The following is a 19,617-nucleotide window of genomic DNA, read 5'->3' as shown; positions in this document are numbered from 1 at the left end:
TGCTGAATAGTGTAGTCTTGGATTCAGACCCTTGCGTTTCATTACTTTGTATACTTCATGCCACTCCCTTCTGGCCTGCAGTGTTTCTATTGAGAAATCAGCTGACAGTCTAATGGTAGCTCCCTTATAAGTAACTTTCTGTCTCTCTGTTGCTTCCTTTAAGATTCTTTCTTTGTCTTTAATGTTTGCAATTTTAATTATGATGTGTCTACCTGTGGGTCTTTTTGGGTTCATCTTGCTTGGGACTCTGTGTTTCTTGTACTTGCATGACTTTTTCCTTTACCAATTTAGGGAAGTTTTCTGCCATCATTTCTTCAAACAGGTTTTCTATTTCTTTCTCTGATTCTTCTCTTACCGGTAACTCTATGATGTGAATGTTGTTACATTTTGTGTTGTCCCAAACTCCCTTAAACTCTCCTCCTGCTTTTTAATTATTTTCCCCATTTGCTGCTTTATTTGGTTGTTTTTTTCTACCTTGTCTTCTAACTTGTTGATTATGTCTTCAGCTTCTTCTAATCTACTATTGAATCCTTGTAAGATATTTTTCATAACAGCTATGCCATTCTTTATTGCCTCTTGATTTTATTTATAGCTTCTACCACTTTTTTTAAGCTGATGTAGTTCCTACTGAGCTCTTTATAATTCTTGTTAAGTTGCTTGTAGTTCTCAATGAATTGTTTGGGCACCCTTAAAATCATTGCTTTGAATTCTTTATCTGACAAGTTGCTTTCTTCCATTTCCCATAGTTTCTTTTCTGGTGATTCCTCCTTTTTTTTCATTTGGGTGTTGTTTCTTTGTCTCACCATTTTAACTTTCTGGTCATTCTAGGTCTAGTGAGGGATGTTGGGATGTGTAGGTTGGTGTGTATCAAATAAGGCTGCTGTGCCTCCCAGACGGTTTTGATGTATGGCACCTCTTGCTTGCTGTGGGTCTTGGAGGATTGACTACTGGCAGCTGGTATTGGTCTGTTGTGGTAGGTGCTTTTTCTGGGGCACATGAGTCCCGCTGGTGCCGCGGGCTGCTGGGTTGCGTGGCTCTCTCTGGTGCCACAGGCTGCTGGGTCACATGGCCCCCTGCTGGTGCTGCAGGCTGCTGGGTTATGCTGTCATGCTGGTCATGGTTGAGGTGTGCTGCTGCCTGATGGGGCTCAACTCCCGATAAGCCTCTGCTGATGCTGTTGTGGATAGGTCTCAGCTGCCGTGCTGCTGCTTGGGGATTGATGTCTGCTCTCGAGCCTCTGCTGCTGAGGGTGTCATAACTAATATTTTAATGTAGGGTTCATTTTGTCTCTAAGTCTGATCACAAATGATGTGAAAATAATATAACTTTTCTAATGACTTTTAAGGGTCATCATAATCTTGAGCATTTAATTAACTGTGTAATACAATTGACTTTACATTGGAAAATTATTTTGATAATACTTTTAAATAAAATACTTGATATTTTCTTTCAAAATATTTTATCCTTAATATCTATTTATCTTTTGTTTAGATGGGTCTAGGAAAGACAATCCAGGCAATTGCCATTGCTTACTTCTATAAGGAGGAATGGCCGCTTTTAATAGTGGTTCCTTCATCTCTGAGGTACCCTTGGACAGAAGAAATAGAGAAATGGATCCCAGAGCTAGATCCAGAAGAAATCAGTGTTATTCAAAATAAAACGGATGTTGGGTAAGAACAACTTTTTTATATTTATGGAGGGAAAAGCACCAAACATTGATGTATACCAAATAAATCCCTATATTAAGGAGATTTATCCAGTGCTTAAAATACAGTTGTCATTATGAAAAAAAAAGTGTGATTGCTGTGTTGCTACTGGCTATATAGGTGCTTTTCTATTTCTATTACAGGTAGAGAACTGCAGAAGACTGACTGTGTTCTGTTTTTCACTGGTGATATAGAAAATGCAAAGTGACATGTTTTATTTTGAATTCATTCATTTGTCTAAGCATTAGTTCTACAGACTCCTTGGGATCATAGCAGTGTACATACAAAAGTGATTAAGACATATCCTCTGCATTCACCAATCTTATGATATAGTAAGGGAGATAAATATGTAAATGAATAATTTAATTATAGAATATTATAGAATTACATAGTATGAATTACAGAGATAGTTCAAAAGATCAGGGATCATTTAACCCAATGTTACCTATCATGCGGTAGCAACCCCTCTTTCCCCCATACTTCATTGTCCCAGAGCCAGGGGCATTCTTGTTGTCATTGTGACAGGGACTCTACTGGCCTTTAATGGGAGGGTCCAGGAATATGAAATGCCCCTTCAGGGTACTGGATACCTGCAATACTAAGTATTGTCCTGCTGAAAATCCCGGTAGCACCTGGCTTAAAAAATACCACTGTCCTCTTTGCGGGAAGGCTTCATGGAATAGCCAACTAATATTTGAGTATCTATTCACGATCATAGGTGCGTGGACACAAATGTTCTCAGAAAGTAATGTTTTTATCCTAGTAAAATGTGGCTTGCTGGATGTCAAAATATTCCAAAGACCATTTAACAACAACAACAAAAACATTGGATTTGATTAACCAAATTTTAAATTTGGATTCTGGTTTGTTATATTTGAAGACTATAAAATTTTAAGAGAAACTGTTTTTCAGTGACGATATCATCTGCTCTTATTTTTCTTCTTTTTAAAAAAATTTCTTCCCAAGGAGCTGTATTATTTATGATAAATTGGTTACTACAATAGTATTTCTACAGTACATGGATTTCTTTTCTAGGAGAATATCGACCAGCAAAGTGACGGTTCTGGGTTATGGTCTCTTAACGACAGATGCAAAGACTTTGATAGATGCACTGAATCATCAGAACTTCAATGTAGTGATAGTTGATGAATCACACTACATGAAGTCCAGAAATGCAACTCGAAGCAAGATTCTATTGCCCGTAGTACAGAAATCCAAACGAGCCATTCTTCTGACAGGAACTCCAGCTTTGGGAAGGCCTGAAGAGGTATTGAAATCCTATGTGCTTTGGGCTTTTTTTTTAAAAACCAGAAAACTGAATCCATCACGTGTGAAATGTTAAAGTAGATGCCTCAAATGACAGAAGATTACTTTGGGAATTTCTAGATGGCTCTTCATGATTAAATGTATCTTTTACTGTACTCACTACCTATTTGCAAGTGAACCATAGCCATGCTTGTGAGTACCTGCTATAACACAAAACAAAACTTTTACTTTATTTTACTTTTATTATAAGTGTTTCATGTTTAGTACAAATTTGTAAATAACATTTGTTCTTCTGGTTATTTTATAGACTTAATCTTCATTTTATCCAGTCTATTTTATATTATAAACTCTTTAGAATCAGAGTTAAACCAACGTTATATCTTTTATAAAGACATATCTTTGTATATTTTATCCTCTTTCTGTTTCTCTTTCATTTTAAGATGCATGTTTGGAAAGGTAGAGAATTTATGTGCAGGCCAAATAGAGTATCTACTTAGAATGGAGGAATCAGGCATTTGTGTGATGCTCCATTTATTTTTTACCACTGTGAGAGGCAGGTGGGGCATGGAGTAATTAAAGAATTGGGAAGAAGAAATAATGGGTAAAACACTATGAGTCTGTAAGGGTTGTTGTAACCCAGAGAAGCCCTGTCTATTAACACATTTACCCTAAACTCACCCGTTTCAATTTTTAAAATATACCCTCCAAATCCATCTGGTAGAAATACAGATGGATGGATAGCTAGGTGATTGATAAATGTCGATGTAGTATATATACCTACACCAACATATATTTCATATATGCACACATATACACACAGACCTACATTGTTATTAATTTTTGTAATTACATAAACGCTAGAAACAGCCTATATAGCCATTAAACATTTTACAGTACATCTACATAATGGGTTGCTATATAGCCTTTAAATGGTGATTTATTACTGTAGTACATTACTTAAGAATTTTTAAAACTAAGTAAAAATAAATATATATGTACTTTAATGATGTCTATGACATGTTTTGGGGTACAAATTCTAGTTGTGTATGTATAATATCTGATTCATGTGAACAAAAGAGAACATGTACATATATTTATATAGGTATAGAAAAATAGCCCTGGCCAGTTTGGCTCAGAGGTTAGAGCGTCGGCCTGCGGTCCGGAGAGACTCGGGTTTGGTTCCTGCTAAGGGCACGTACTTCGGTTGCAGTTTGTCCCCGGCCCTGGTTGGTCGTGCGGGTGGCAGCCACTCGATGTGTCCCTTCACGTCGATGTTTCTCTCTCTCTCTCCCTTCCTCTCTCTCCCTCCCACTCTATCTGTACAAAAAATGGAAAAATATCCTCGGGTGAGGATTAAAAAAAAAAAAAAGAAAAAGAAAAATATATAAATGTATATCTGAGAAAGGGTGGCAATTACCCTGAAGAATAGGATGGTAGGAATGAAGGGATGGAGAGTAAGGAGAAGCCTTGAGGAAGAAGAGGTGGATTTCCTTTTTTCACTTTTTACTATTTTATTAACTGAATTTATCATTGTAATAATAACTTACTTGAAAATATTAACACATATTGAGAACTTTTATATTGTTACAGCTTTTTATGCAGATTGAAGCTCTCTTTCCACAAAAATTTGGAACATGGACTGACTATGCCAAAAGATACTGTAATGCACGTGTCAGGTAGGACAAACTATTTTCTATAAACTTTAGTCCTCACATATTTTCTGTGAACATTAAACTTGATTAGTCATTCCTTATCCCAGTGTTTTTCAAACTTGTGGCAGCTCATATCACAATAATTTCAAGTAAATCTTATGTGATGATCTATGTATTAAATAAATAAATAAAAGGAGTAGATAATGGCAGTTTTTCTTTATTTTTATTTTTTACCTTCCACTTACTTTATTTTTGGTACGATTTATTTGTATTAACTAGCTGAGCATGCACATTGTAGAAAAGTGACAGACAGCCTTTCCCCTCTGCAGGTAACCAGTATTGGCAGTTTCTTGTGTATTCTTGAGGTACTCTGTGCATGAAAAAGCACACATGATTGTATATATATAATATCATATCATTTAATTTCTCCATGTATAGCAGTATAATGTACACTCCGTTCTGCAGTTTGCTGTCTTCAGCTAATGTGTACTGGAGATCCTTCTGATCAGTTACTGAAAGAGCGTTGGCATTCTTTTTAAATGCTGTATGTGTTCCACTGTTTGGATGCACTATAATTTATTTATCTAGCCTACTGCCAATAGACATTTGTTTGTAGTACACAGCTGTTGCATACAATGCAGCAGTGATTATCCTTGCACATGGTGAGAGCCAGTAAGTATAGTGGCAAAAAGCATCTCCAGACTAGAGGTAGACCACTTGTGTTTTATTTTTACATTCAGTACTCACCACATGTTTCATGTTAGGAAAGTAACTTTACCTCTCCATACCTTAGTTTTCTCAGCTCTGAACACAGAGAATAATTACTTGTGCCTCAGAGAGTTATTATGAGACTGACATGAGCTAACATTTGTAAAGGACTTGAACAGTGACTGGCACATAGCAAGCACTCAATAATTATTAGCTATTTTATTTATTTATTTATTCTATCCTCATCTGAGGACATTTTTTCATATTTTGTTCAGATAGAGTGGGAAGGAGAGAGAGAGAAAAACATTGACGTGAAAGGGACACATCGAGTGCCTGCCACCCGCACGACCCAACCAGGGCCGGGGACAAACTGCAACTGAGCTACATGCCCTTAGCGGGAACCAAACCTGGGCCTCGCTGGACTGCAGGCCGACGCTCTAACCACTGAGCAAAACCGGCCAGGGCATTATTAGCTCTTTTAATATTTCATGTCACACACAGGAATAAACCTGTAAGATAAATTTATACAAATAGAATTGCTGGTACAAAGGGCATATATTTGCATTTTACTATTTTATAGATTTTTACAAATTATGCTTCACAGAAGTTATATCAATTGATATTCCCATGAGCAGTAACATTGTCTGTTTCCCCCCACTTGGCCAACATGTGCTAATCTAAAGTATTTCATTCTTGCTAATGTGATCTGATAGTAGTTTTAATGCACATTTGTCTTCTTATGTTATTAAATGCAGTCAAGCATTTTTTCATACATATAAGAATCATTTGTGCTTTTTTTCTGTCAATTGTTTATGTTGTTTGCCATTCATTCTACTGAATTTATTGGCTTTTTTTCTTATTGATATACTGGAAATCTTTATATACTATAGAAATCAGCTCTTTGTGATATGAGTTTCTTAGTTAAGACTATACAACAAAAAAGAAAGCAAGGACCTTTTCTACTTAAGACTATAAATGTAGAAATTTTTAATATTAGTATAATTCAGAAACTGATTAAAAGGTCTAATATATTAACCATAAGCAAATGGAATTCTTATGAGGAATGCAAGCATAGTTTAGTATCAGGAAATATATTAATATAACTAGCCAAGGAAAAACTTTGTCATCTCCATATTTGTTGAGAAGTAATTTGATAGAATTCAGCATCCACCCTTAATTACATAGTCTTTAATAAATTTAAGGTGTATGTATGTGTGTGAGTGTAATTATAACTGTATACACAAATATGCAGTGTGTGTGTGTGTGTTTAAGCCCAAAGCCACCATCTCATGAAACACTAAAATGAAGGCAAGGATGTTCACTTTATTCTGGAGGCACTAATGAGTTCAACTACTCAAAAGAAAAATAAGAGGTAAATTATTACTCTTTGCCACTGATAATTATTCATTTGGAAGACCTGAGAGGATCAGTGAAAAATGTTCAGAACAAAAAGGAATTCATTAAGGTGTCCTAGCACAAAGTTGCTACAAAAATTTTTGTTTTTCTCTACTTAAATAATAATAAATCATTTTAAGATACAATGCCAAATAGGCATGATACCCAATATTGTTGGCAAGCCCTTAGTCATAATTCCTGCAGACTATAAACACCAAAGTTTGCCTACAGAAAGCTAATGTTAACTAGATTAGAACTTGTCATATGGTTGCAGAAGTGTGTGCCTGTTCCTTTCTTGGTTATTTACACAAACGCTGTTTCAAAGAAAAGTTTATCTTTATGAAGTGCATTATGATTGGGAAGATTGTGTCCTATTTCCTGTTTACTAGAGAAAGTCATTTCAAGATTACTTTTGTGCTTCTCAAATGGCATTTTCTTCCAGATTTCATTTCTAAACTTTTATGTTATTTCTTTATTTCTTTACTTTAAAAGCACTATGATTTCATAGACTCTGATTCAGATCAAGTCACTTCCTGGCATTCTAAGTTGGTCTGTGGAATGTTAAATTTTTTCCCATAATGTTTTGATTCTATGAAGGTGTCATTTTCACACTATAATTTTGCAGAAAGCAAGTTATGGTTAGTTATTCAATTCTAGACTTATAGTTTATATTTGAAATGTCATGACTGTATTCAAAATAAAGTTAAGTGAAGCTTGGGCAAAAATATAACTTTGCCATTATAAAGCTTATTAAATAAATGTGAGATCACAAACAGAAGTATACTCATGTGAATGTAGTTTGGAGATGAGAAGTGTAGATACAGGTAACCACCTTTGATTTGGAGGCACAGAGAGAGTATAACTCAATCACAACATCCCATATCCAAAAATCCCTTACATCATTCACTCTACAAGGTTATATTTAGAGGAAGATATAAATGCAATATGATCTGGAAAAGGAAGCACATCCAGTTGTCAACCATTAGCACTTTAGAGCTAGAAAGACTTTACAGATCACCCTGTCCCCTCAGTTGTTTTCTAGACACCTGCCGAGCTTAATGGCTTGCCCTGCATCTGACTTCCTATTAATTTTTTTTTTTTTTCAGTAAGAAATACTTAGGGAATGGGAACTTTAATAAATGTTCTTTTACATAGAAAAAGAGGTCACATAGATAATCCAGCCAAGGACCCTGTTATCAGCAGTCACCTTCAAAAGCCACACCGTGGGAAGACGTATTTGCCTTCCCTAATGTCACACTTAAAAGTTAATAATATCCCAGAAGGTCTTTATAGTAATTTATCACATTTCTCAACCGAGGTACATGCCCTTAGCGGGAACCGAACCCGGGTCTCTCCGGACCGCAGGTGGACGCTCTAACCGCTGAGCCAAACCGGCCAGGGCTCTAAACTTTCTTTATCATTGTTATTTTGTGTTGGTTTCACCTCGTAGAAGAAATAGTTGTTTAAATTTTTATGAGAGGGAAAATTGTGGGTAGTAATACATATTAAATATATTTATAGCCTTTCCACCAAAGTATTAATTAATAGGTCATTGTCAGCTTCAAGAAATGTCTCTTACAAAATTGTACAGTACTTTGTCCTCAGCATTGTCACATTTAATTCTCATCCATGGCTAAATAGAGGTCAGGTCTATTCCATTTGCAGATGGCTCAAATCTGAGAGAAATGGTTAATATACTACTATATGGCAGAGATAAGCTTGAAAAATAATTAGGTAAAATTAATGGGATAAATTCTGCACTTATGCTTAGGTCTGTTTTATGTGGAAGGAATCTGAGAAATTTCCACCTATTATTAGTAGTACAGTTCAAAAAGATTTCTAGTTTTGAATAACCCTACACTAAATGGAAGTCATCTGTCATAACTGATAAACATAAATTAAAGTAATATTAGAACACATTCATCAAAGAAACATCAGCATAAGGGCTGGTTCTAGTCCACTCATCGATTAGAATACATCTGGAGTATGGTTTAATTTTGAATTAATCCATTCATTCAAAAAATATGTGTATGTTACCTGTTACATGCCATGCTTTGTGCTAGGCATTAAGTATACATTAGATAACAAGACCCATATGGTCCCAGCCTTCACTGAGTTTTTAATTCAACTAACTAGGTAATGACAGTTGCAATGAGTCATAAAAGGGAAGTAAAGGACACTATGGCAGAGGTTAGCATAGTGAACTGATCAAGTAACAGAGAACAGAAGAAAGCATTCTGTAAGTGACAGATACTTAATTGCATTCCAGAAAGAGAACTATATATGTGAAGGCCTAATGTAAGAGACTGCTATGCCTTTGAGAAACTAAAAGAAGTTTAGTTTAGCTGAATATTCTTGAGCTAATGGAGTCTTGGTCAGAGTCTTGTTCTTTATCATAATAGCAGTAGGAAGTATTGGAGAGTATTTTGTTTAGTGTTTTAGTTATCAGTATTGTGGGAGTTTTTTATTGTAATAAAATATGCATAAGAAAATTTACTGTTAGCTTTAAAAAAAAAAGGAAACATCAATTGGCTGCCTCCTATACGCCCACTTCTGGGGATTAAGCCCGAAACCTGGGCATGTGCCCTGACCAGGAATTGAACTGGTGACCTCTTGGTGCATGGGTAGATGCTTAACCACTGAGTGACACTGGCTGGGCTCTTTTAGCTATTTTTAAGTGTAGAGTTTGGTGATATTAAGTACATTCACATTGTTGTGCAACCATCACCACCATCTCCAGAACTCTTTCATCATTCCAACTAAACCTCTGTGTCTATTAAATGATAACTCCCTAGTTACCCCCGACCCAGCCCATGGATTTTAAAGCATGAAAAGGACGTGCGTGATTATATTTACTACTTTTGTTATTATTTTGGACAATATTTTGACATAGGGTACTGAGTAGATACTTTGAAGAAATCTTCCTTTCACCTCAGTTTTCCTCCTTTTAGGCAACTATATATAATTTTTTATTTTCTGTTTAAAAAAATTTTTTTATTGATTTTTTTTTTTTTTTTTTTTTTTTAGAGAGAGAGGAAAGGAGAGAGAGATATAGAAACATCGATGAGAGAGAACATCAATTGGCCACCTCCCACATGCCCCCCACTGGGGATGGGGCCCACAACCTGGGCATGTGCCCTGACCGGGAATCAAACCGGTAACCTGTTGGTGCATGGGTTGACGCTCAACCACTGAGCCACACCGGCCGGGCTAGTTTTTTACTTTCTATATGGAGTTTTTAATTTTTCACAGAAATTGTGTGCATTTTCAAGTAAAGTTATATTTTTTATATAAATGCTAGTATATTATAAACATATTATAAACATAAATGTTGTTTTATACTTATTTTTTATATAAAAATAACTTAATCCTTTTTATGGCTGCATAGTATGTGGTTGAGAATATATCAGTTTCTGAGGTGGTGGGAAGTTGGGTGTTTGCATATGATGGTTTTTATTTTCTCTGTGAAATGAGAAGGGCATTCATGTGTTCAGAGAAATGGAAAAGTGGAGGGTTAAAAGTTTGATGAATGTTGACATGGTTTGAAATTTTGCCTAGTGGGAGAATAGGATAATGAGACTACTGTTTTAGAATTGGGAACAGTCCTGAATAACTATATTGAGATCAGTAGTTCTACATTTGTAGAGGAACCAGTGTTTTCTGAGGGACGATTTCCCCAGCAACACCCAGCAGCCTAGGTACAGGCCTGGAAAAGGCTTACTAGTTGGAATCATCAAAGATATTTTTCCATGAGCTTGTGGGACAAGAGAAATTATGTTATTCTGATAATAACTTGGAGATGAAAACAAGGTGAGGATAGATGTGCAGATAGGAAGGATATTGTGGACAAGTGTAAGTGGAGCGGGTGACTGAACGATCCTGATGATATAGGAAAGATATAGTGGGCCTAAATGAACAAATGGGCTAATTTGAATTTATCAGGTAGAGCTGTTTTTCAGGGCTTTATAGTCATGGGCATGGAATGAATGGTTGGAGTAGATTTTAGATCATTGGAGATAAGAAATACAAGGAATTGAGAGGGAACTAGAAGTCCTATGTTAAGCATGTTAAGAGCCCTGGCCTATGCTGCTTAGTTGGTTGAGCTTCATCCTGTGCTCCAAATGTCACCAGTTTGATTCCTGGTCGAGGCACATACCCAGGTTTTGGGTTTGATTCCCCAGTTGGGGTGTGTACAGGAGGCAACCAGTGGATGTTTCTCTCTCCCTCCCTCTTCTTCTACTCTCTCTATGATCAATAAAAACATTTAAAAATAAAGAAGCAGCATGTTAACAAACGAAAACATATCTGGGAAAGGATGACCAGAATAATGAGGGGGTTTCATATTCAGCCGTACAAATGCCTAATATTATTTATTGCCTACTATATTTAAGCCATTATTTCAGAGCTGCTGGCAATAGAAAGATGAGTAAGACATAGTGTCTGATCTTAGGAAGCCTATAGGAATTTGAAAAAGAAGACCTAGAGGGAACAAGTCTTTAAATATTTAAAGATCTGTCATTTTGCAAGAATTAGACTTTTGTCTTTGTGGCCTCAGAGGGCAAAACTATTATCAAGTGAAACTTAATAGAGTAGTAGATTTTAGTTTAATATGAGTAAGAACTTATAAAATATACATACTTATATATGTATTTTTGACAATAAAACAATAAAAATGTATAACACTATAACAATAAAAAGGAAAAGGAAAACTGCCATGATCAACTATACTAACAAGTAAATTGGTTTCACTTTTTCTTTATTTCTACCTGACTATAGATCTAAAATTTTTTACATAGTTCTAATAAAACCTGGTTGTAATGCTATCATCTGCTAATTTCACTTTCCATCACCTTGTCCCATGCTTTAAAATTACCTTTATAAGTGTTTCTATTTTCGTTATTTTTACTAATTTATAGATAGTTTATTGCTTTTGGGAAAATGATTCATACTTATTTTAATAAGTCAAACAAAGAGAAAAAAATTTTAATTAGTGAAAAACCAAATGAAATAGCAATATCCAGAGATAACTATTACTAATGTGTTTTGGTAACTTTCCCTCTAGGTAGCAAGGATAGATAGATAGACAGACAAGACAGACGGTTGGGCAATTTTATCTCAGTAGAGCCGTATTATACATACTCTTGTGTAATATGCTTTTTCATGCAACACTACTTTTTTTTAAATCCTCACCTGAGGACATTTTTTGCATTTATCTTCAGATGGGGGGGGGGGGGGGGAGAGAAGGAGAAAGAAAGAGAAAGAGAAACATCAATGTAAGAGACACATCGACTGGTTGCCACCCACAGGACCCCAACTGGGGCCAGGGACAAACTGCAACTGAGGTACGTGCCCTTAGTGGGAACTGAACCCAGGACTCTCTGGTCCATGGGCAAACGCTGTAATCACTGAGCAAAATTACTTTTAAGATGTCTTCTATATCAATAACTAAAACACATAATTTTCATTGGTTACGCAATATTATAAGGTACCTTATAAGGTACTGTGCCATGTATTTTAGATGTATTATCTTGAACAAACTGAGATTTGGAAAGGTTAAGTAACTTGTCTGCTAAAAGTAAAAGGTAAAAGAGCAATAATTGGAACCCCCTTGCCACTACTTCCCTTCCATGCTCTTTCCAGTGTTTGAGTTATTTGGTAATTTAGTGTTTGTGTTTATATTGACTGAATAAATAGAATAAGTGGACTAAATAAATCAATATTCTCTAATGAATCAAGTAATTAACTGTTTCTTTCTTGGTCAACTTTAATCTTATAATTATTTCTCTCCCCAACCCCTCATCTTTTGGTTTTCTATATAGCCATCACTTCTTTATTTACTCAAAGACACCAACAGTTCTGTCAACTTCTAAAAGGTCTTACTAGCTCATAAATAAACTTTGTTCTTTTTCCTGGAGGCCTCCCATCCTACAGCCTTCTGTTCTACTCCAGGCTGGATGGTTTTCCTTGGGCATGGTGCAGAGCCGTCATCCTTCATTTTCTTTTGCCATTCTACTCTATTAGATTCCCAGGTTCCTGAATTCCATGACTTTTGTTTTTTAGTTTATTTTCTGGACTTCTTTGTAATACTTTATTATGGAAAAAATTCAATAGGTACAAAAGTGGACAGAATAGTATAATGACCCCACCATATACTCTTCTTCATCAGCTTTGACATTTATCAACAAATGATCACTCTTGGTTTACCTATACTCCTATCAACCCTCACTATCCTGTATTGTTTGGAAACAAAGCCTAGACATCACACTTTGTACCTAAAATATTCAATACATATTCCTAAATAGTAAGGACTCATTAAATAAAATAATTACAATACCTTTATCATGTCTAAACAATTAAAATTAATAATAATCTCTTAGCCTGGCTGGTGTGGATTGAGTGTTATCCCATGGACTGAGAGGTCCCAGTTCAATTCCCAGTCAGGGCACATGCCTGAGTTGCAGGCTCAATCCCTAGTAGGGGATGTGCAGGAGGCAGCTGATCAATATTCCTCCCTTCCTTTCTCTCTAAAAAAAATAAAAAATAAATATTTAAAAAAATAAATGTCTTAATATAATTTTTAAAAACTAGTAAATGTTCAAGTTTCTACTTATATTGTCACTATCATAATTTTAGTTCTTTTTAAAAAAAATTTTCCCCCAAAGTTTGTTTGAATCAATACCTAAATCAAGGCTCACATGTTATAAATGGCAGGTATCTCCTGTGTCTCTTAATCTCTGGATATAATTTCTTAATATCCTCTATTTTCTTGTTTTATTTATTTATTTTAATTTGATGAAGAAACTAAATTACTATAATCTGGATTTTTTGTCTTCCATGGTGCTATTTAACATGCTCCTTTTTTGTTGTTCCCTCTATTCCCACTTTGCTGAGAGTTTTTATCAGAAATGGGTGCTGGATTTTATCAAATGCTTTTTCTGTCTATTGATATGATCGTGTGATTTTTATCCTTTATGTTGTTCATGTGATGTATCACATTTATTGATTTGCAAATATTACCAGCCTTGCATCCCCAAATAAATCCTACTTGATCCATTCAAAGGAAAAAATAAGTAAACAGAAACTCTTGAAAAAGACCAGATGACAGATCTCATAGGCAAAGACTAAGATAATCATCTTAAAGATGCTCAAAGAAATAAAGGAAGATGTGGAGAAAGTTTTTTTAAAAAAAGTATAAACAAAATGGAAATATTAATAAATAGATAGAAAACAAATTGAAAATGTAATTCTGGAGCTGAAAGTACAATAATTGAACTGAAAATTTCACTAGAAGGAACCAAAGGTAGATTTGAGCCGACAGGAGTAAGAATCAGAGAACTCGAAGATAGGACAGTGGACGTTTTCCAGTCTGTGGGACAGAAAAAAAAAGCATGAAGAGAAGTGACAACTTAAGGGACCTGTGTGAACCATCAAACTTATCAACACATGCATTGTAGAAGTCCTAGAAGAAGAGAAAGGGGCTGAGAGAATATTTGAAGAAATAAGTTCTAAAAACTTCAGAAATTTGGTCTAAGACATATTTTATAACATCCAAGAAGGTCAATGAACTCTAAATAATATGAACTCAAAGTGACTAACACTGAGACACATTATAATCAAAACTTCAAAAGACAAAGAGAATCTTGAAAGCAGCAAGAGAGAAGCAACTCATGACATACAAGGGATACTGAAAAATATCATCAGCATATCTCTCATCAGAAACTTTGGAGGCCAGAAGGCAGTGGCTAATATGATCCAGCAATTTCAATTCTGGGTATATACCCAAAAGAATTGAAAGCAGGGACTTGAAGAGATATTGGTGTACTCATGTTCAGAGCAGCATTATTCACAATAGCTAAAATGTGAAAGCAACCTAAGTGTCCATCAAAATGGATGATTAATAAGCAAATTGTGGCTTATAATACAATTGAATACTATTTAGCCTTAAAAAGGAAGGAAATTCTGACATATGCTGCAACATGTATGAACCTTGAGGACTAAATGCAATAAGCCAGTCTCCAGAAAACAAATTCTGTATGGTTCCATTTATATGAGGTACTTAGAGTATTGAAAATTACAACCAGAACATAGAATGGTAGTTGTCAGGACGAGGGGTAGAGAGCAATGAGGAGTTAGTGTTTAATAGGTATGGCATTTCAGTTCAAAAGATGAAAAAAGGGTGATGGTTATACAATAATATGAATGTATTTAATACTGCTGAAATGTTCACTTAAAATGGTTAAGATGGTAAATTTTATGTTATGGCTTTTTACCACAATTAAAAAATTGAAAAAAAAATCAGTTAAATTTGGCTTGTAAGGCAAATGTTAGGTTAGGCAAACATTTTTATGTAAGACTCAAAACACATGAACCATAAAGGACAAAAATAATTTTACTTCGTCAAAATTGAAAATATCTCTTCCAAAGACACTGTTAAGAGAATGAATGGACAAGTCACAGACTAGAAGAAAATTTTGTAAAGCACATGTTTAATAAAGGAATATATGTTTATATATACGTATAAATATACAAAAGGAATTTATGAATATGATTTAAAAATATGAAATCTTTCAAAACTCAAAAATAAAACAAAAAAATGTTAATTTTTGATAGAGTTAGAGGACATCGTCTAAGAAGACATGTGGAGGTCAAATAAGCACTTGAAAAGATGCTCAACCCATTAGTCATTAGAGAAATGCTAGTTAAAACCACAATGAAATACCAGTACATCTGCACTAAAATAGATAAAATTTTTACAAACTGATAATACCAAATGTATTATCAATGCTGAACAATTGGAAATCATGTACATTGATAGTAGAATGCAGAATGGTATAGGAACTTTGGAAACCAGTATGCCAATTTCTTATAAAGTTAAACATATATTTACCATACAAACTAGCAATCCCACTTTGGGTATTTATTTAGTCAAGATAAATGAAAACATATATTCACTAAAAAATCTGTATGGAAATGTTTATAGCAGCTTATTTGTAGTTACCTGTACCTTGAAGTGATCCAGATGTCCTTTACCTGGTGAATGCACAAACAATTGTGATATATCCATGGAATATATTACTCAGCAATAAAAAGGATGAATTACTCATGCACTTAACAACATAGATGAATCTCAAATACTAAGTGAAAGAAATCAGATTTAAAAGGCTACATGCAGAATATACTATTCTGGAATGTGCAAAACTATAGGAGCAGAAAATAAATTAGCGTTTCCCAGGAGCTGGAGATGGGAGGAAGAGATTGTCATAGAGGGACATGGGAAGTTAACTTAAAAAAAAGTTATGGAAAATGCAGTATCGGGTCCTCCCACAACCACATCAAAGTTACAACTAAACTACAGAACAACCATGATTCAAAATCAGCTGAAATCAAGCTGAATGGAAGTCCTACAACTACGAGATGAAAGAAGCAGCCACATGGAGACTGGTAGGAGGGGCAGAGGTGGACGAGCTGGTCCCACACCCACATGTGGTGGACAAAAATCAGGAGGGACACCTCCACTGGGAAGGTCCTCCCTGAGGACTGAGGGGCCCTGTCCTACACCAGGCTCCCAGCTCAGGGTCCCAGTACCAAGAGAGAAGTCCCCATCACTTCTGGCTGGAAAAACCAGTGGGAACTGAGGCTGAGCAAGGCTGAGGCTGCTGGAGCCCCATGCTGCTTCTCTTAAAGGGCCCGTGCACGAACTTACTCGGACTCACACCCTCTAGGCTCCAGCATAGGGGAGGCAACTGGAAAGGCACCAGAGACATATGGGGAAGAAATGAGTTGTTTGGCATTGGTGACAGAACTGGAGAGGCAGCTTTCTCCTGGACAGACCTGCTGTCAGAGGTCTTTGTTCCTTTGGTGAGCCCTTCCCTGGGGTGGCAGACAGCTGCCATATCTGGGACTCCAACAACTTGGCTCACACTGTTTGCCCCGCCCTGGTGATTCCCTGAGGCCCCGCCCGACCCAGCTTTCAGGCCCACCCAAGCTGTTGACAGTTGCTTTACTATAGGAGTGGCCTGTCTTGGATCCTGCTTCAGGTTTTCTTAAAGGTTTTCAAACAAGCAGCATCTAGTCTCAGCAAGCCCCACACCTCTCATTAAGTAATACATAGAAACAAACACAGGGAGGCAGCCAAAATGAGGAGACAAAGAAACAGGTCCCAAATGAAAGAACATAACAAAACTCCAGGAAAAGAACTAAGCGAAATGGAGATAAGCAACCTAACAGATGCAGAGTTCAAAACACTGCTTATAAGGATGCTCAATGAACTTAGTGAGAACCTTAGTGAACTTAGTGAGGGACTGAAGGGCATAAAAAAGGACCAGTCAGAAATGAAGGATGCACTAACTGAAATAAAGAATAATTTACACAGATAGGTAAAGCCAAGAAGCAAACCATCGATTTGGAATATAAGGAGGCAATAAACACCCAATCAGAACAGCAAAAAGAAAAAAGAATCCAAAAAAATGAGGCTAGTGTAAGGAGCCTCTGGGACAACTTCAAGCATGCCAACATTTGCATCTTGGGGGTGCCAGAAGGAGAAGAGAGAGAACAAGAAATGGAAAACCTATTTGAAACAGTAATGGCAGAAAACTTCCCTAACTTGGTGAAGGAAACAGACGAAGTCCAGGAAGCACAGAGAGTCCCAAACAAGATGAACCCCAAGAGCCCACACCAAGACACATCATCATCAAAATGCAGAAGACTCAAGACAAAGAGAGAATCTTAAAAGCAGCGAGAGAAAAGCAGTTAGTTACCTACAAGTGCGTTCCCATAAGACTGTCAGCTGATTTCTCAAAAGAAACTTTGCAGGCCAGAAAGGTATGGCAAGAGATATTCAAGGTGATGAAAAGCAATGACCTACAACCAAGATTACTCTATCCTGCAAAGCTATCATTTAGAATCAATAGCCATATAAAGAGTTTCCCAGACAAGGAAAAGCTAAAGGAGTTCATCACCACCAAACCATTATTATATGAAACGTTGAAGGGTCTTCTTGAAGAAAAAGATAAAAAATATGAACAAACAAAATGGCAATGAATACATATCTATCAACAATTGAATCTACAAACAAAATGAATACGCAGAACAGAAACATTTTCATAGACACAGAGAACATTTTGTTGATTGCCAGATGGGAGGGTGTTGGGGGAGTGGGTGAAAAAGGTGAAGGGATTAAGAAGTACATATTGGGCCCTAGCCGGTTTGGCTCAGCGGTTGGAGCGTCAGACTGTGGACCAGAGAGTCCCGGGTTTGGTTCCCACTGGGGGCACGTACCAAAAAACAAAACTACAAACTGGTTGTTAGACTGACAAACCTCAAAGGGAAGGAAGGTTGGGGAGTGGGAAGAAATAAACCAAAGAACTTATATGTATATATGCATAAACAGTGGACACAGACAACAGTGTGGTTAAAGGCAGGAAGGGGGTGGAAGTGGGGAGGAGGGGTTCAGTAGGGGAAAATGAGGAACATCTGTAATATATTCAACAGTAAAGATAAGTTTTAAAAAAAAAAGTTTTGGACCCTGACTGCTTTGGCTCAGCAGTTGGAGCATCTGCCCATGGACCAAAGAGTCGTGGGTTCAATTCCCGTCAAGGACACGTACCTTGGTTGTGGTTCAGTCCCTGCCCCTGGTTGGGGTTTTGTGGGAGGTGACCAGTTTATGTGTCTCTCTCACATGAATGTTTCTCTCTCTCTCTCTCCCTGCCTCCCTCCCACTGTATCTGAAGATAAATGGAAAAATATCCTCAGGTGAGAAATAAAAATAAAAAAAAGTTAAGGGTTTGCCCTGGCTGGGTGGCTCAGTTGGTTGGAGCATCATCCTGTGCACCAAAAGGTTGCCAGTTTGATCCCCAGGCAGGGCACATAGCTAGGTTTTGGGTTCATTCCCTGCAGGACCCATGTAGGAGGCAATTTATTGATATTTCTTACATTGATGTTTCTCTCTCTATCTTCCTTCCTCTCTCTAAAATCAATAAACACGTCCTCGGGTGAGGGATAAACATGTCTTGAGGTAATTTCCAAAGTTAACTAGGTGTGTGTGTGTGGGTGTTTGTATGTGTGTGTTCATGTATGTGTTCATGAATACAGATAAGCATGCATGTTCTTGGTCACATATTTTGAGTAGACATAACATTTTCATTACTATTTTATCATCCTAAACTAACATTAAGTACCCATTGGAAAGTGCCTTTTTTATTATATATTATCAAAAAGAAAAGTAAAAGAAGTTTGTGTTTATTTTTATTTAGAAAAGAAGAAATAATTTTTACTTTGTAAATCTGAGAAAGTCTATATTAATTTCAAAGGTTCATGTTTGATAACTTCTTTGGAGACAGTTGGAATTTTGTTGTTAATTATATATAGGTTGTTAGAAATTGTTTCCTTTGTGGTTAATTCTACCCTAAACCATATAGCTGCTACTTTGTACAGCGTGAGGGGTAGTGGTTTGCCCTGTGACCTCACTTCTCTGAAAAACCTAAGAAGAGTTGTTGATTTTTCAATTTGTTTAGATTTTTTTCTTGTTAGGATGGAGTGGCAACTTCTAAGCTCCTTACTTGACATTTCTCTAACAAAGATATACAGATTGTGAACAAGCAAATGAAAAACTTCTTGCCATCAATTAGTCATCAGGGAAATGCAAATCAAAGCCTCAGTGAGATATCACTTCACACCTTCTGGGATGGCTAAAACTATAAAGTTGGATAACAAGTGTTGGCAAAGACATGGAGAAGTTGGAACCCCTTGAGCACTGCTGGTTGGAATGTAAACAGGTCCAGCTGCTTTGAAAAACAAACTGGCACTTCTTCAAATGATTAAGAATTACCATATGACCTAGCCATTCAACTCTTGGGTATATGCCTGCAAGGAATGAAAATTTGTGCCCACAC

The 19,617-nt window shown here is 36.3% G+C and overlaps 1 protein-coding gene across 2 annotated transcripts in view; it reads left to right on the top strand.

Annotated features, from left to right (window-relative positions):
* ZRANB3 (zinc finger RANBP2-type containing 3) overlaps window positions 1–19,617 on the top strand; it is a 272,667-nt gene that overhangs the window by 161,983 nt on the left and 91,067 nt on the right. For both annotated transcript variants that reach the window (XM_036254751.1, XM_036254750.1), the window contains exons 4-6: window positions 1,492–1,670; window positions 2,742–2,973; window positions 4,563–4,648. In XM_036254751.1, coding sequence (XP_036110644.1) covers window positions 1,492–1,670; window positions 2,742–2,973; window positions 4,563–4,648 — 497 coding nt within the window. The remainder of the gene's footprint in view (window positions 1–1,491; window positions 1,671–2,741; window positions 2,974–4,562; window positions 4,649–19,617) is intronic.

Source organism: Molossus molossus, unplaced genomic scaffold (genome assembly GCF_014108415.1).
Source record: "Molossus molossus isolate mMolMol1 unplaced genomic scaffold, mMolMol1.p scaffold_m16_p_11, whole genome shotgun sequence".
Taxonomy (NCBI): domain Eukaryota; kingdom Metazoa; phylum Chordata; class Mammalia; order Chiroptera; family Molossidae; genus Molossus; species Molossus molossus.
The sequence above is the reverse complement of the archived record's forward strand: the minus strand, read 5'-3'. Positions and strand labels throughout refer to the sequence as shown.